Source organism: Lytechinus variegatus, chromosome 12, assembly GCF_018143015.1.
Source record: "Lytechinus variegatus isolate NC3 chromosome 12, Lvar_3.0, whole genome shotgun sequence".
NCBI lineage: Eukaryota > Metazoa > Echinodermata > Echinoidea > Temnopleuroida > Toxopneustidae > Lytechinus > Lytechinus variegatus.
This window is the reverse complement of record NC_054751.1, coordinates 7993348-8010847: the sequence shown is the minus strand read 5'-3', so window position 1 is coordinate 8010847 and position 17500 is coordinate 7993348. Positions and strand designations below refer to the sequence as shown.

Genomic DNA, 17500 nt, shown 5'->3' with positions numbered 1-17500 from the left:
TTACGATTAATTGTACATTGTGGTCAATGAAATTGATCGTAAAAAAATGTTCTACAATCATTCCTAAGCTTTGTGTTACGGTCTATAGGATGGCTAATAACTACTACTAGTACTGTTTTGTAATATCGTAACGTTGGATGATACGCGAGTATAGTTCACATTACTGACTCTTCACCAAAGCTTTAGATAGACAGGCTTTAATCTTACTTGAGGTGTGAGACCTTAAGTGCCTCAATGGGCGGTTCGTCTCCTTTGTGTTCTCTCATCGGTATGGTTCGTCCCGTCTGCATGTCCAGAAGCAGTAGCTCATTACGGACCATTCCATTACTGGATGGGTTGGGATAGCTCACTGACAGGAAACTTGTGAGACTGACCCACTCGATACATCTGACAAAAGAACAACAAAAATAGGCTCTTCATACTATGGTCAAAAAGAAAGAAAGTTGACAAAATTGTAATTGCAAATCAACCCATCGTTGTTTAAAAAAAATATGATTCCCTGCCTCCTTTCACTTGCAATTTGCTTTTTCAGCCAATTTCATAACAATTTACAATATTATAGCATTATAGGTAAAAGAAAGTATTTGCAGCAAATTATTTCATGACAAAGTCTTAAGAATGAAGGTTAATTGCCATCATATTGTTATAAATCTAGATTTGGTACATTGAAATAAACTTATCTTCGTGAAATCTTACCTGAAAACCGAAAATTGTGATGATCACTAACACAAAAAGTCATATGTAGGACAGTGTATTAATATTGCTCGGAAAAATTCCAGACATTTTATGGAATTCTGTCCTTATTTTTCTCATTTTTCAGCAATTTCATAGTTTTTCCCAGAGCCACATGGCACATATTTTTCATTCATGAATACAAACAATTGAGTGGTCATTTTATTACATTCTGTTTTGAGATCGTTACCACAACTGGTAAAGTGATAACTGATTAACAACCAGTTAATTTGCTGTTTGTAAGAATGTACCACCCCTGACATACCTGACAGATGTCGTGTGAATGTTGTATTCTCTGTACAAAGACCCTGTGGTAAGATTGTAAACTTGAACTAACCCAGTTGAAGTACCTGTTGATGAAAAAAATATGAGTGTTCTTAACTTCATGGTACACATATTACATCCTAATATACTGATATTACACATCGTAATTCCACCGAATCATAATCCTTGAATATTTTACGATATTATGGTAAACTCCCAATTCATCTGTTGTTAACTCGTCCACTCATCTACCATCATTCAGTCTAATGCCATTTCGTCCATCAACATTTCATTTAACAACCATTTGGTCCAAGAACCATATGGTCCAATAATCACTTCGTCTAATCACCAGTTCGTCTATGACCATTTCATCTAATAACCAGTTGGTCCCATTTTACTTCCATTCATTTCGCTCAATTAACACTTATCCAATTAGACCAATTGGTTTACGGACCAAATGGCTATTGGACTAACTGATTAATAGACAAACTGGTGAGTGGACGAAATGGCAATTAGACCATGTGGAAAGTGGACGAATTGATGATAGACCAAATGATAGTAGACAAGTTGGTAATTAGACGAATAGGCATTAGACCACTTGGAAATAAACCAATATTATATTCTGCAATCTAGTGGCTAAATAATGACCTTGTCTTTTGGCGCTCCATAATACTTTCATGTGATTGAACATAATTATCATCAAAGTCATCATTATCATCACCAGAAGTAGCAGCATCATCACCATCATGCAGACATATTTTACCTATGGTAATGAGAGGCTTGTAGTAATGGACATTCTTGGTGGTCAGTGGCGGACACATCCTGATCACTACAGGTACATCAGCTATCCCACTCGAGAGACCAGTCATTACAAACTTGAGCAAAACCTGACGGCCATGTTTGAAATCCCCATCGATAACCACATCCGGAGGACACAGGAAGTCTGCAATGGAGGTCTTTGGGGCCGGTATCTGAGTTGGTTTTGAGGCAAGAAGAGGCGGCAGGAATTCAAAGTCCCCGTTGAGCGACGGAGGGAAAGCTTGACCAGGGGAATGGAGCGGGGATAGCACAAGCTGGGAGTGGTTGTTTCCCATGGACGATGCGTCGTGATCGACAGTCATCAGCGACCAGAAGAGAATGCGGCCGTCGCTCAGCATGAGGGCGCTGTGACTCTCGCTGACTGGACTACAAGCCAAACCAAAGGTACGCATGTGTTTGGTGACTCGTAGAGGGTCAGACTGGCATCGTAAGTCATAGGTCATATCCTGACCTTCCAAGATCATCTCTCCACCTATGAAAAATACAATGTAATAAAATGAAATTATTCTTTGGTAGAGTATCAATAATAGATTTTCTTTACCTGATGGCCAAAACAAATAAGATTGAAGGAAAAAAAATGAAGGCCAAATTAATTTTATGAAACTGCAACACTTTAACTGTTATTTCCTATTGGCTCAGGGGAAAAATCCATGACTGCATGCTTTCTCTTTTACAGTTCAAATTGATTGGGAATTCCACGATGTGTTTCATAAAACAGTTCTTTGTTAAAACTGACTTATACCCGACTTAAAATTGAATGATTGGCTCCCAAATCAGCAAAGCAGATTCTCTCTAAATCGTTATGCATCAGCTGAAGTTGATATCCAATCTTTGTTGCTTGAACTTCTTTACAAGCATTGGATGTAAAGTTTATTATTTACTAAATTTTATCCAGGTTATTGGTTTAAGACAACGTTTATGAGAGGAACTGGCTTCAGACACTGCTAGTATCTCACCTGATGGTGTACCGTGATACTGGTCTGATGGTGTGGTAGGTGCTCCCGGAGATGTGGTGACCAGTCTCCTTCTGACTCTCACACTTATACTCCCATTGTCATGTAAACACATTAATACATCACGTTGCCTTCATAAAGTGGAACCAAGAAAAAGAATGAGATTATATCAAAGCACTACATAACTGATATGGTTACGGTGGTTGGTGATGATTATGAGAAAACGTTCAATCAATACTCACAATCTCTATTTGAATTCTCACACTTATACTTCCATAACCTACACTTCCATAATATTGTATCTTTTTTTTGCCATTAGTATCTTTTTATTCTCTTTTTCTCTTACATTTTCTTGCCTTATTATTGTACATCGTATTTGCTATTACTTTACTCTATACGTTGTATTGATTCTTATTGGATTGAATAAAACATTGAATTGAATTAAATTCTAAACAACATATTGTCATGGTCTCTATAAATAAACCCATGAAGATTTCAAAAGACACAAACAAATTTTTGAAGTTAGCTTATGTTCTTTGCGGTACTATGGAAAACTAAAAAATCTGTGTACTGATACAAAAGAAAAGAACTTGTGAAAATAAATTCTTAAATAAATCACTACACATGAACTTATAACTGGCATATCCAAAGAGCAACACAAAAAATCAGGCATATAAAATGCATGAAAAAAGAATAGGAGGATAAAAACTAATATTGAGATAAGGAGGACCATTCAAAGATTTGTTACACCAAGTTATCAAATACAGGAGAAATACAATATAGATGGGTAATGATTACCGACAAGGACAGACCTAGTGGCCCGTATTCTGAAGTCGGGTTTATTTAGCCAATTGTTACATAAATCACTAACAGTAGAGATATCATATTTCTGCTCATTTGGCTTTCAAATAATTCATAATCGTCTAGAAAGGATAGATTATTGTCTTCACCATTGAAGAATCGGGAAAGAGCACCATAAATATGAGAAACATACAACTTAAAGGGGAATGAAACCTTTGGAACAAATAGGCTTGTGTAGAAACAGAAAAATCAAAGAATAAAAATAAAGAAAGTTTGAGAAAAATCGGACAAATAATGAGAAAGTTATGAGCATTTGAATATTGCAATCACTAATGCTATGGAGATCCTCCCATTGGCAATGCGACAAGGATGTGTGATGTCACTGATGAACAACTTTCCCTTTGGTGGACTATAAAATACCCTCAAAATGTCTCTTTTTGCTTTTTCTTATGATGATACAAACTCTTTATCCATGATGTATTCTTAAAAAATATTACATGCCCTCATGTAGAAAGAACACATGATCTATGGATAGATGTGATAAAAGAGGCAATTCAAGTGAAATATATACTAAAGTAATGGGGAGAGTTGTTCATCAGTGACATCACACATCTTTGTCGCATTGCCAATTTGCTATCTCCATAGCAATAGTGATCGCAATATTCAAATGCTCATAACTTTCTCATTATTTGTCCGATTTTTCTCAAACTTTTGTTGATCTGTTTCTTTGATTTTTCTGTTTTCACACAAGCTATCTTGTTCCAATGGTTTCATTCTCCTTTAATAAAATTTTGACACTTTTGGCTTCCCATAATTTTAGCACAGAGTACCGTGGTTACAGTTAAACCTGACTTCAGAATACGGGTCAGTAGGTCGAGACAAAGACTCTCTGACTAGAAAAGACTTGCTGTATAACAGAGAGCCACTTCTTTCATAGGAATCATACTGACTTTCTGATTGATTGCAAAGTCTAGGATCAAAATCTCCCTGGCATACAGGAAGAGTAGATGATTACCAACAAGGTCAGAGGTTTTGAAAACCAACGGTTGAATCCATGGTTTATGCAAATTTCCTGTATAAATTACGCTTAATTTAGCGCGTATCGGGCGCATGTATAAAATATGTCCTATGCTGATGCGCGCTTTTGTCAGAGTGCGCCAAATTGACGCCCGTTACCATGGTTAGATATGCTATTTTATTCAGGAGTCCACTGTTTTTAATCATGAGTCCACTCTTCAAACAGTGGACTCATGATTAAAAACAGTGGACTCCTGAATAAAAAAGCGTGGATAACCACGGCAACAGGCGTCAATTTGGCGCACTGTGACAAAAGCGCGCATCAGCATTGGACATTTTTTTAAATACGCGGTAAAATAAGCATAATTTATACAGGAAATATGCATAAACCATGGACTTAATCGTGGTATTTAACAACCACCTTTGTGAATTCGGGCCAGTTGGTCTAGACTACGACTTTCCTTTAAAGGTCTATTACTCACCGACAAGGAAAAACCTGCTGAAACGGAGAGCCACTTCTTTCCATCGGAATCACGCTAACAGTCTGGTAGATTGCGAGATCAAGGATCAAAATCTCTCTGGCATACAAGAGAAGTAGGTGATTGCGTCTGGATCTCATGTAAGACAACTGAAGGCATTCGCTTACTCCCTGACTATCGGGGTCATCCACTGAGGTATTCACTGACCTTTGTCTGGATTAAAAGAAAACATAATACTAATGTATAAATTAGGTGAGCTTGAGAGGCACCTACTGAATAAATGCCCCTCCAAGGAGTCTAATATCCCTCGGTAGTAAATGGTGTCCAGCACGGTCTGGAGGTCCTGCTGAACACTTACTTGACTTGACCTTAACTCTCCAGACACAGAACTCTCACTGATTAACCTTGACACTGACTGACTCTTAATTGGTCATCGGGGTACCTATTGGGGGATTGCGGGCACGATGTGTGTAATGTTCACACATGCACGGAGGTGAGTGCAGGGCTATTAATCGTCTATATGGCCGGTTAAGCCCAGGCGACTCTTTATGCAACAATAGTACAATACTGTTTCTAGTCATTTTAAGACATGCTGAATGTATAATGATTCCAATTCTTGCTAGTTGAACTATCAAAACGTGCAAGGTTTTGTTCCTGGTACCTTTGTTGGTCAAAATTTTTTCTTAAAACAGCTTTCTCTCACAATTTTTGGAAGTCCGATGTCCCATCCCCCTGTTGCATACACTCATGCAATTAAAGAGAAATTCCAGTAGTTGCAGTAAACACTGATTTCATGAGAAAGTCTGTAAAACAAGGCTTAATTGTCAGTATATTATCGAGGATCTAGATCTGGTACAGTTACATTAACTGAACTTTGTGAATCTTGAAATCTACGCTGAAAAATATTCACACCGAAGATCCCCAACACAGATAAGCGCACGTGGGACAATGTATAATTATTGCTTAGAGCGTCGGGCCCGACGCCCTACCCGAATCCTGTGCTTATTTGCTGATTTCTCAGCAATTACACAATTTCTTCCAGAATCCTTTGGCACATGCGTTTTATTTATACAAACAGACATTTTGGTGGTCATTTCATTGGATTCTGTACGAACTCATTTTGATATCGTTACCAAAACTAGCATTTACCTTTAAAATATACTGCACTGCTATTCACTTTTAATGGTCAAAAAGTTATAGATTTCTTTTTTATCAAAACATTGATATCCTTAAGTTTCTTCTACTATTTTTAAACTTTTCTTTGTTTGTTGTTATGATGATAAAATACCAAATCTCATTTCAAATCTATAACTCCTTCAATATGGAAACTCACACGAATGCACATCATCTCCCAATGGTTAAGGAGCTCATGACAGAGACTACTTTTCAAAATTTAATATTCAAGGTACTGCAACAAGCAAACCAACCTCGATTTACCATTTACTAGAACAAAAATAGAATTTCTAGCGCATTCTGTATGTAGTATGATGGAGAGAAAAAGAAACCATGAAACATACTTTGCTTTGTTGTCGCCTACAAGAAGACGAACTCTCTTGAGTGCCGTTCTCGCTCCACTCGCGCTACTCCCTCGACGATCACTTGCCATGCCTCCTGTCATCTGATTGGTCGTCTGTGGACTGGGCGTGGTGATGTAAAACTTCTTTCCATTGCTCGAGGGTGGTTTCGCTGCACTGAAGTCGTTGACGAACAAGATGCAATCATTCCCGAGTACTGAAATAGAATAAAAATACAATCTTATCACACGTGTTACTCCTATCTTGAATTCGCTGCACTGGCTCCCTATCAAAAATCAGATTATCTTTAAGATTTAATTGCTTGCTTTTCATAGTATTCTTGGATCAACACCACAATACAGGCTTTCGTTTATCAATTACTACAGACTAAGCAGGTCCTTGTGCTCATCCACTCCTGGCTTCCTTGCTATTCCAAAAGTTTCAAAAACTTGGGGGGAAAGATCATTTGCTTTTGCATGCCCCACTTTGTGGAATAGCCTTCCTACAGATATTAAAAAATGCACCTCTGTCGAAACTTTCAAAAATCCTCTAAAAACTTTTCTATTCAACTCTTAGCTCTTTATGCGCCTTGAGCATTCTACAGAGTGGATTTGGCACTTTCTAAGTCACATTATTGTTATTATAAAATTCAAATTCCTGTCCGATAAGTAAAAAGGACACATACTGGTAGTTCATGCATGTTCATGAATATACTTATATTGCAGTAATGTCAAAACTTCAAGTGAATGTGGGGATGGTCATAATTTCATAACAAATATCAGTCAACACGAAATTTACTGTCTGCAACTAAAATCTACACTGATAAGTTATTTTCTCACATGTTTTCAATATGGTAGCAACCAAGTAGTTGTCAAATAATATTGATATCATTTTCAAGCTAAGTGTAATTCTAACCTAACATAAAAGTAGGCATACTTCTCATGACGGGGCTGTCAAAACACTTCAATTTACAAACTATTTCACTGAATTGGACAGTATAATGAAGATGTCTATTGCTATTCTGATAATCAGTTTTCCGAGTTTTGCAAGAAAATTTTGAGTCCCCCAATATCAATCATACATGTAGGTCGTGAGATCAATTGCAAATTTGCACCCAATTGCTGTTGTACTTTTTTAAACTAAAAGTTCAAATAGATTTGCTATAGCTAAATTGAAATATCAATGTGAAATTTGCAACTGATTGCATATACTTTCTTGCACTACCCCATTTCATATTCTGCTTTGTATGTAATAGCTGCATACTTTTCTACAAGCAAAACCTGCCTTTAACCCTAAATCTCCAGGGGTATTTTGATTCTTGCCATTCCGGGGGGGGGGGGGGGGGGGGGGGGGGGCAAAATGGCCCCCCTTAAGATCTCGGCCGCGGATTGCGCGATCGCAATGAAAATTTGCATGATGGTAGAGAATGACGTAATCTACGCAGTTGCATTGGTAAATTTCACTGAATTCATATATTTTTATTTTATATGAATTAATTATGCTAATTTATTCATGAAATCATACTTTTTGCTCTGATTCACTAAATAAAGCTCCTAGAATGCGATATTTGTGAAAATATTCTTTATAGCATTCCTAACAATTGTGAATGAAAAAATTCAGGTACCAAGACTGATTTCTTAAGTATTTCATTGTTTTTTAATTTCTTATGTATGTCTCTGTTTGTTTTTTTTTTTGTTAATTGTTTTTTCAATGGAAATCGTTCCAGACCTAATTCTGATCATAAACAAGGCAAAATTAATTAAGTTTAATCAGTAAAAGTAGAAATAATGATACATTTATGAATTTTGTCTTAATACACAATTTGCATTGGATTTGTACATGAAATCACGTTTACGAGCCATTTTTGGTCTGACATGCACTTACATGTTGCGTAATGTCGTAACCGCATACCCGGGCATCACAAATTTGGTCTCAAAATTTGCGCGAGACTTGACAGTAAAAAGACAGTGAGCGGAGAGGTAAAAAAAAATTGCGCAGCAGATATATCACGAAAATTGTTGAGGGGGGGCCATTATGGCCCCCCTCCCCTCCGGGAGAATAAGGGTTAATAATAGCCTCGATATTCCACACTTAAATCTTTAAATTTGTTTCATTAACATGTTCATAATGCAGAAAAAATTCCCAAAAAAGACTGAATGACGTTTCGTCTCAGATATAAATACCTACATGTAAGGTTTGAAGATTCAAATGGATCAAAGGAGAAGCAATGCAGAACGTCTGTAAAGGTCTTCTTCCATAATTTAGTGCCAGTATCCGCATTCCATAGCACGATGCTATAGGGAGGATGCAACGCCACAAGCAGATCGTGTGATGCATCCTGGGTAGAGAGCCACTGTAAATCTAATGAAATAAAACAAATAATCAATGATAAGTACCAAAGTAGTATGAAATCATATCAAACACATCATTCTAAAAAAATTTACCAAACTTTCACCATAAATACACAATTACCTATATGTAAAAATTTTGCCAAAATCGTTTTTCCTTGTTATGATATTAGCTTCCAATCGGACCCTCTTCGCATGTGAAATATTTTGGTCACTTGAAAAAGGTATCCTATTACCGAACGTGTGTTTTCTATAGGAAACGTTAAGTAAACAACAAAATCACTGACAAGCTATTTTATCCATATTTTATTATTCTTAGAATATCAAGACTTTGAAAATGTGTTTTTGACCATTTTTCATCATCTTTCTCATGTTGCCTTTGGAAAGATGTTGCAAAGTTTTGAGCGTATGAAATTATTTTCTGGTGCATACGATGCACGCATTCGGTAATACAAGGCCAGTCTATAAGCACTCACTATACTGGTCGATATTTGATTTCAATGTTAGTTGATTGTTGCCTGCAAAATATCGACGATGACACAAAATATCGCTGAGCCTGAAAATTCATTACACGTTCATCGTCAACTGCAATTCTGTCAGAGCAGAGAAGAGGGAAATGAAAGTACAGCTTTCATCGGTGCTTGTCCATGAAAACTGGGCATTTGGGTATCAACTTTAAATTCTGAGTTGATTTAAAGCAATACAGAACAGCTTTTGTGGTCATTAAATAGTGATTAACTCTTCACTCTTTATAACCAACAATATTTTGTCCATACCTTTATCGTGATGTATCAACACAATCATAAAACCATTATTGATTGTACAACGCCTACTTAGCTTGTTGTACGCGAGCAAATGGGAGGCTGAATGTCAAACATTTGTACCATTGCACAAAAGACGTACCATCCAAAGTGTACTGTTGCACAGCCTTGGAGGTGATGTCACAATACGATTTAATTCATTGTGCTCAGTAAAAATGAAGGTGCAATACGCGTACAAGCCAACTGGCAAAATGCGCAATGCTGCCCAAGGTCATGTGCGCTTGTGCAATTTTGCTTTTTCGCTTTCAATATTTTTGCTCCCTTTTCATGGATTACTCAAGGGAAAAACTCTTGTTTTTTTATATTTTCGCTAAATTCGGAGGCGTTGTACAACACAAATAGCGAATATTCTTATCCGCTATTTGTATAATATTCAATATTTTTTCAATACTGAAGAAAATTATAATCTGTTTCTACCTTGTACTGGCTTGTTGCCATCTGAGAAACTAGCTCTCTCTGAAGCTGCACATACATCCCAGATGATGATAAGTCCACTGGAATCAGCTGATGCTAGCCGAAGGGTGTACGGTGCATCTATGGTGTGATGGTAATTCTCTCTGGCCCACTGAACTTGAACCACCGGACTACGGTGCTTCTCAAGCGTTTGAATTATCTTATTGGACAAAAACAGGAAATGCACAGCATACATTATCTGAGAATATGGAGTATTTGGATTGTTATTGGAACAGCTAGTATTCTCCAATTTGTAAAAGTAGCACATGAATATGTATTTTCATGATAGAAATTTGTTTCAACAGCAGGGAATAATTCTGCTATATATCAGGTTCAATTAGCATTGTGGTCATCTTAACAGAAAAAAATTTCAACCAATTTCTGTACAGTCCCATGAAAAACCTGCCACACACAAAAGACTTTTGTGTGTGTCAGTCATTTGAAAAAAATGTGGAGCAATTTGCGATGCGATACCAGGAAAATTATTCCCCGAGCAGCATGTCTTTTGAAGTCAAGCAGTTGCCACTTTGTGAAGATAGAAAGTGATTTTGAAGTTTTCATCACAAACCAGGTTTAGGATTTTACAATTATTTCTCAACATTTCTAGCAACACTCAATTTTCACTAACAATCAATACTTGGAACCACTAATCAGAGAATTAAAAGATCTAAATATACACTGTACCTGAATGCCTTTGGTTTCTATAACAACCACTGAAGTGTGACAGCCATATGCGAACAAATTTTGCCATCCCCTGCAAAAAAAACAGAAATAAGAAATTGATTAATATTTATGTGAGCAGAACCAGTTATCTTCAAACTAAAGTCATACGTTACTTTGACACCGAGTCCATAACTTTGAATGCCTTCACTGTTTACATATGTCTCTGGCCTCAATGAAATTTGTATAAAATGGGCTGGTGCCCTGGAGCCTAGCAAGGTGTTTAGAGAGTCATTTGAGGTAACATTCCAAGATGCCTGACGTTTTCAATCAAAAAGCAGAACGAGGAATCACCCCAAAATGAAAATTTAAATCATAGAAATATAACTTTTTACATTAAATTCTTCCCCTTATTAACACTTATTCCATTGGAATTAATAGTCCATGCAGTGCCCTTTGTCTGTTTATATTTGTATCTGCATGAGCAATTCTTATAAAAGAAGATGTGTAACTTCTAACGATCAAGGGTAAAGCCTAAAAGCCCGGTATATGTAAACCCTTATTATAGTCAGCCTGTGCCAAAGTGATTCATCGGTCATGTGGTGATAATCTATCCTCGCTCTTGTTTGGGATGCATGACCTCAGCCTCGCCACTGCATGCCACCCATGGGCGCATTACGTGCCATCGTATACAGGCACTTTTCACCAGAAAAAGCCCTGGTGAGGAGCGGAATGAGTTTCGGCTAACATTCACCAGACTAGACAGCTGGCAGCAGTCTGTTTCGAGGAGTTAAATTTTTTTTTCTCCTCTTACACAGACGGCTCACTATCGTGCAGCCACCATTTATAGGGGGTTACATGTAACAATGCAAAATCCCCCAGACGGGGCTCATCAATTTTGTCTTTATTTCATTATAATTAATACATGATTATACATAATTAGTATACTCCTAATTATCTATAATTATGTAATTCAATATGATTATAAATTAGTATAATACTTCTCATTATTTATAATTATGTATTGAATTTTAGTGTTTGTGAAATAATAATTTTTATCTATAAATTGTTCTTCAACTTCAAGAGGTTCGAGGCCAAGGGTCAGGCTGTACTCTATTTGCTTTATGTTGACAAACGGATCGTGGGATCTACAGGAGATCGGTCTGGTAATAACGTCTCATTTTTACCATTTATAGTGAAATAATTTTTATCCCTTTATAAGCATTTTTAATAGGTGCATCAAGATTCATAGGTTAATTAAAATTCGACCCTACAAACCAATATCACCCTTTAAATTAATGGATTTCCTAGGGAAATCCATCCTTATTGACCTGTGTCTCTGTATGTACCGGTATGGCCGGCCATTCATGACTCCATGATGAAGTATAGGCCTATGTCAAAATATTTAAAACAAACATCATCATTGAGTCCTCAAGACTACTCGTGGCCTAGACCAAAAGCTTCGGTCTCTGTTATGTTGGTTGTTCAGCTGAACTCCGTTGGCTTCACTCACCAAATACAGAGACCGAAGTTCTAGCGCGATCTGTAATTGTAAAGGGGACTCAATGGCCATATGTTTGACAATGACATACTGTCTTAAGATCGGATAAAACGGGGAAGTGAATTTGCGCGACAGCCAAGTTAAGTCACTCTTTTGTTCCTTTTAACTTGATTTTTCTCTGTTTTTTGGCAATTAATGTCAAGAGGGAATATCACTTTGCATTTTGGTCACGTTAATTTTCAAAATTTTATTAGGCTAGGCCTAATTAAATTGAAGAGCCCTGACGGGGGGATTTTGCATTGCAAGTCCCCTAATGGTGGCTGCACGATAGCAAGCCGTCTGTGTACGGGGAGAATTTTTTATTTTTAAATGTTAAAAAACTCCTCGAAACAGACGGCTGTCAGCTGTCTACTCGTGGCCGTGGCCGTGCCTGGCCTGGGGAATCGCGCCTCGCCCGCCGATGCACTGGGGGAATTTCACGGTGGGTGCTGGCCGGGCCTGCCGGGCTGGGGCAGCCCGTCTGGAAATGTCCTCCCTAGTCCCATACTTACCAATCACACGCCCCTTTGTTGAGAGGATGCAAACCCCCAGTGATTGTCCGAGGAGAAATGTTCATCTTCTTAGCTTTGGTTCTGGACCTCTTTGGACACACTAGAAACAAACGGCACAGCCTGCGCTGTGGCCCGGATGATGTCGAACAGAAATCTCAATCACTTATTTAGACAGCTCCAGCGCCATATACTCGGTACCAATATGACGTCACACGATGTTATCCTTTTTTTCTTTTTACAAAAAGTTGATACGATTTATAGCTCCAGGTGCGGCCAGCTCAAAAAGATTGATTGATTGATTTTGATTGATTGATTGATTGATTGATTTTGTTGATGATTGATTGACTGGTTTGTGACATGACTTCTGTATAGTAATAAACTAATGTGTAGCAAGTAGCTTTAATTAGTTGAATATTATCCATTATCCCAAATATCAAAACCACAATTTCAGTTTTCATGCATATAATACCCCCTCAAAAAATAAAATAAAGTAAAAAAATAATTAAATAAATAAATGAATAAATAAATAAATAAGTATAAAATGAAAATAAAAACAATAACTGACACCTGTGAACATTTCTCATATGATACATATCAAATATTGTACAAGACTTGTAGTGTGGTATATTAAGCTTCCTTCATATTGGCCTTCTCCTGGTGGCCTATGTACTGTGTTGTCCTGACAGAACAGTGTTACACCGTGACTGCCTAAATATTCCCCCATTCAATTATACCCCTCTCCCAATCCAATTATCCCCCCCCCCCTTCCCTAGTAGACTTTGCATGGGCTTTATAAACTCAGGATGGTAAGCCCCCCCCCCCCCCCCCCGCATTTTGATTCATCTTGTAGGCTTTCGCTTGATTTCATAAGCATATAGATCTAAAAAACCTTGTATACAGAAGGCCTATATCTCACACTGATGGAGATCATGGTGTATATTCAGTATTTATATGTAATTTTTATGCAAAATATTTGTAAACATTAGTCAGGTGAGACATTGCCAAAACTGAAAAAAAATAATAACTGTTTTTCCATACCTATATTAGATTAGAATATTATTTTTTGTATTATATCAAATGTTGAGTGTATGCTGATTACCAAAATTTAAACAAATCTTTTTTATGAAAAACATAATTCCTTCAAATTCTCTCATCAACCATATTTTCAGATTCATGTGGTTTATTTTCTTTTCCAAAAATGATATCACTTCCAAATTGTTTTTCCACCATTCTAATTTCAATTTTCATCCAGTTGAAGTGTCACAATTGCCATATCACTCCTAACCCTATCTTGGCATCATATAGTGCCATAAAATAGTTTGATCACCTTTTTTTCCATGATAATTTTGCACCATACCTCTTATTATATAACCTCTTTTCTAAATATCAAAATAAGTAAAAATGACCTCTTCATCAATATCATGCAACTATCGTGACTTAGTATTCACCCAATCTTTTAAAGCATGCCTATAGCTTTGGAAAGGGTCAATAATTTGATCTATATTAAATCATCCAACATTCCAATATTACCGAAGCGTATAGTGGTCATTGAATATTTTTTAAACCATTCAAATTCAAAATTGGCATCTAGCGCCCTTTCTTGATTCTTCGATCAAAAAATTTCTTCTGAATTCTTACTGATTTTATCAAATATCTTGTCAACTTTATACTTATCCAGGGTAGTATTGATTATATTAAAGTCAATTTTGTATTTAGTATATATACATTCGTGTTGCAGTGTTTATATACATATATAAATGCATAAAATTTTTCTGATTATTTGCTGAATTGATATCATATTACCCTTGTATAAAAATTTTGATGGGAGGTCTACATCTTACAAGCTTTGCATTTCAGTAGGCCCCTCCACTTTTTTCATGTTATGCAGTTGATGTATTTTTTCTTGGAAATTATTCATTATGAAATGTTCTTTGAGGATTCATGGAATATGAATATATGAATATAAACAAAAATAAATATTGGTAAAATTTCAATTCAAAATAACCCTTTCATGCACTTACTTCGAAAATTTGGTAATTCGATATTAGAAAGCAACAGAAAGAGATTCTTTCCTTCAATTTTCAGCCAAGGAGGGGGTTCTTTATTAAAGCAAGACAAAAATGTGCTAATACTTTATCTTAATTAGGCACTAGATCAAAAATAATTTTGATGTGAAATCAGAAAATTTATCAAATATTATGAAACATGAGTTTGTATTAAATCCCTTACATTATAACCATTTTACGACACACATTAATATGATCTAGTAAAGAATTGGAAAAGTGACATAGATTCTGGGAAGACTCGTTAAAACTTTATGTGAATAAAACAGTAAAGATGACACTTTTAATAAATCTGGGGCCTGGTTCATAAAACATGTTGTAATAACAAATTTGTGATAACAGTTTTAAGCTACTGAAATCATTCAATTCAATTGGCTTAAAGTAAACTAGTTATAAAAATGGACCATTTATTATTATAACAAGATAGATATAAAACAAGACCCTGGTACATAATTACATTGAAATGATGTATCCCCCCCCACCATGCAAGGGTTTTAGTGACAAAGCCGAAGTGCCATTTCAATTTTATGTCTTGCTCTTTATATTTTTTTTTCATCGAACACTTTGCTGCAGTTTCACTTGAACAGAACAAATAACAACTTTAATCTTTCTTGCTTTTAATCTCAGAATATGGATGGTGGTAATATGGATGGTGGTAATGGATGACTGCTGGATGTGTTCACCTTGGAGCTAAATCTTTATCGCTAAGTACAGGGTTATCTAACATTGATGTGAACTCATTTCCCAGGATTATGTAACTAGGACAGTGCACCACTCTACTACTTGGAGATCTTCTTAATAATCTCTTTGAATATTTGAAAATTAAATGATCCTGTCATCAATGCTCGAGACAAGGTTACATATTGGACCAGTCCCACACTTGATTTTCGGTGTTACTCTTCTTACTACACTCCTCATGCACTATTTCACTAGTGGCTACATTGTAGATCTAAATTGACTTCTACAATCTGAACAATGGATCCTCGTACCACACGTTCAACAAAGGCCCTAATCAAAGAAATTCTTCATGACAACGATCTACTATCAGCTATCAAAGAGGCTGTTCAAGAAGCAGTAGAATTAAAGGTTAAATAGCTACTTTGCTATTCTTTCATATCTGTACACTCACACTAGCACAAAGAAATGCATTGAAAATGCCTATTTTCTATGCAATGACCCATTTTAATGTATTACTCATACATGTTATATTCACTATTTGGATGCATACATATCCTGCCTGCATACAGCCCAGCAGTGAATGACAATAGGTCCCTATTAATTGTAATATAAAGGTGTATTAAATTTTGTGTAGATATCAGGATACCAGAACTGCCTCAAACAAAATTACCAGATATACTTGAGATTGAATGAGGAAACAATCAAAGTATAAGAACATACTACTTTAGTACATTTGCATTTGACCTATTATATCAAAATTTTCCTAGGGCTATTGCCTCTCAGATGTAAGAAGGAAGAGATACATAAAATTAGATAGAAGAGAGAGAGAAAAAAAGAGAGATAGAAAGAGAGAGAGAGAGAGAGAGAAAGAAAGATAATTTCATAGATGGCATGGCTTATAAAGAGGGGGGGGGGTAGACTAAGATTGGAGCACACAGCCACCCCCCATCCCTCCTTAGTTGAGCACTATTAGCCCTTAGATACATTACCTTACTCTGTGCCTTTTTCTAAATACCTTCTTGAAGGTACCACTCTAGTTCTCTTCAGTAAAGTTCTCAAAGCTCCTCTCTACCCCCTTCCTCTTACATGAGCAATTTGTAAAGGTCTTTCTAATATTAAGTATGTGATGTACACTAACACAAACCAATGATGAATCAGAACAAAAAGAGGCATAGACGCTCTATACATTGACCAGTCTACATATAGGCTTACATATACACAGACCTACTAACTTTAGCTGATATGGCCTTGCTAGCTTTTAAATCGATTCTTTGCACCTCTTGATGACTAAACATATTGATATCAGTGAGAAATTGTTTGCTACTGAAGAGTTTGGCCAGGAATTCCATCCACTACCTGGGATTTCCCATATTACTTATAGGTGCCACGCGCGTAAAACATTCCCCATAGACTTGTGTGTTAAAATGGCACTTTTGAAAAATTCATAAAAAATAAATGTGAAATTAGAGGGTGGAATGTTTACTACCATTGGATAGGATATATATCTGGCATTCCATATCTGACCAGGAAAGGGTAGCGTAGCCAGCTCATTTTAAAAATAAATTGCCATTTATGAAGATAACTATGAATGGATCAAATTCATCGACTCAAACAGTAAAATAGCCCTAATTAGTCCGCCAGTCAAAAAAATAGTTCCAAGTCACTTTTTTATCTTCTCAATTTGGTCGAAGGAAGTTCAGGAGTTACCATTTCTAGAATCAGTGTTAGATTTTGAATCATATTCATACAGTTTTGTCAATCAGCAACATCGAATTGAAAAAAATTTGAATGGGTTGGGTCGAACGAATATCTTGAGCCCTCCTGATGTAATTAGGCTCATGGCACC

The 17500-nt window shown here is 36.4% G+C and overlaps 1 protein-coding gene across 1 annotated transcript in view; it reads right to left on the bottom strand.

Annotated features, from left to right (window-relative positions):
* LOC121425445 (WD repeat-containing protein 11-like) overlaps positions 1-13100 on the bottom strand; it is a 32127-nt gene extending 19027 nt beyond the window's left edge. Inside the window, exons 1-10 of the mRNA XM_041621500.1 lie at positions 12914-13100; positions 10886-10955; positions 10166-10361; positions 8767-8940; positions 6583-6796; positions 5069-5278; positions 2772-2899; positions 1760-2287; positions 998-1082; positions 208-387 (exon numbers count right to left, since the gene is read on the bottom strand). Coding sequence (XP_041477434.1) covers positions 208-387; positions 998-1082; positions 1760-2287; positions 2772-2899; positions 5069-5278; positions 6583-6796; positions 8767-8940; positions 10166-10361; positions 10886-10955; positions 12914-12978 — 1850 coding nt within the window. The 5' untranslated portion in view covers positions 12979-13100. The remainder of the gene's footprint in view (positions 1-207; positions 388-997; positions 1083-1759; positions 2288-2771; positions 2900-5068; positions 5279-6582; positions 6797-8766; positions 8941-10165; positions 10362-10885; positions 10956-12913) is intronic.
* Between the last annotated feature and the right edge of the window lie 4400 nt (positions 13101-17500).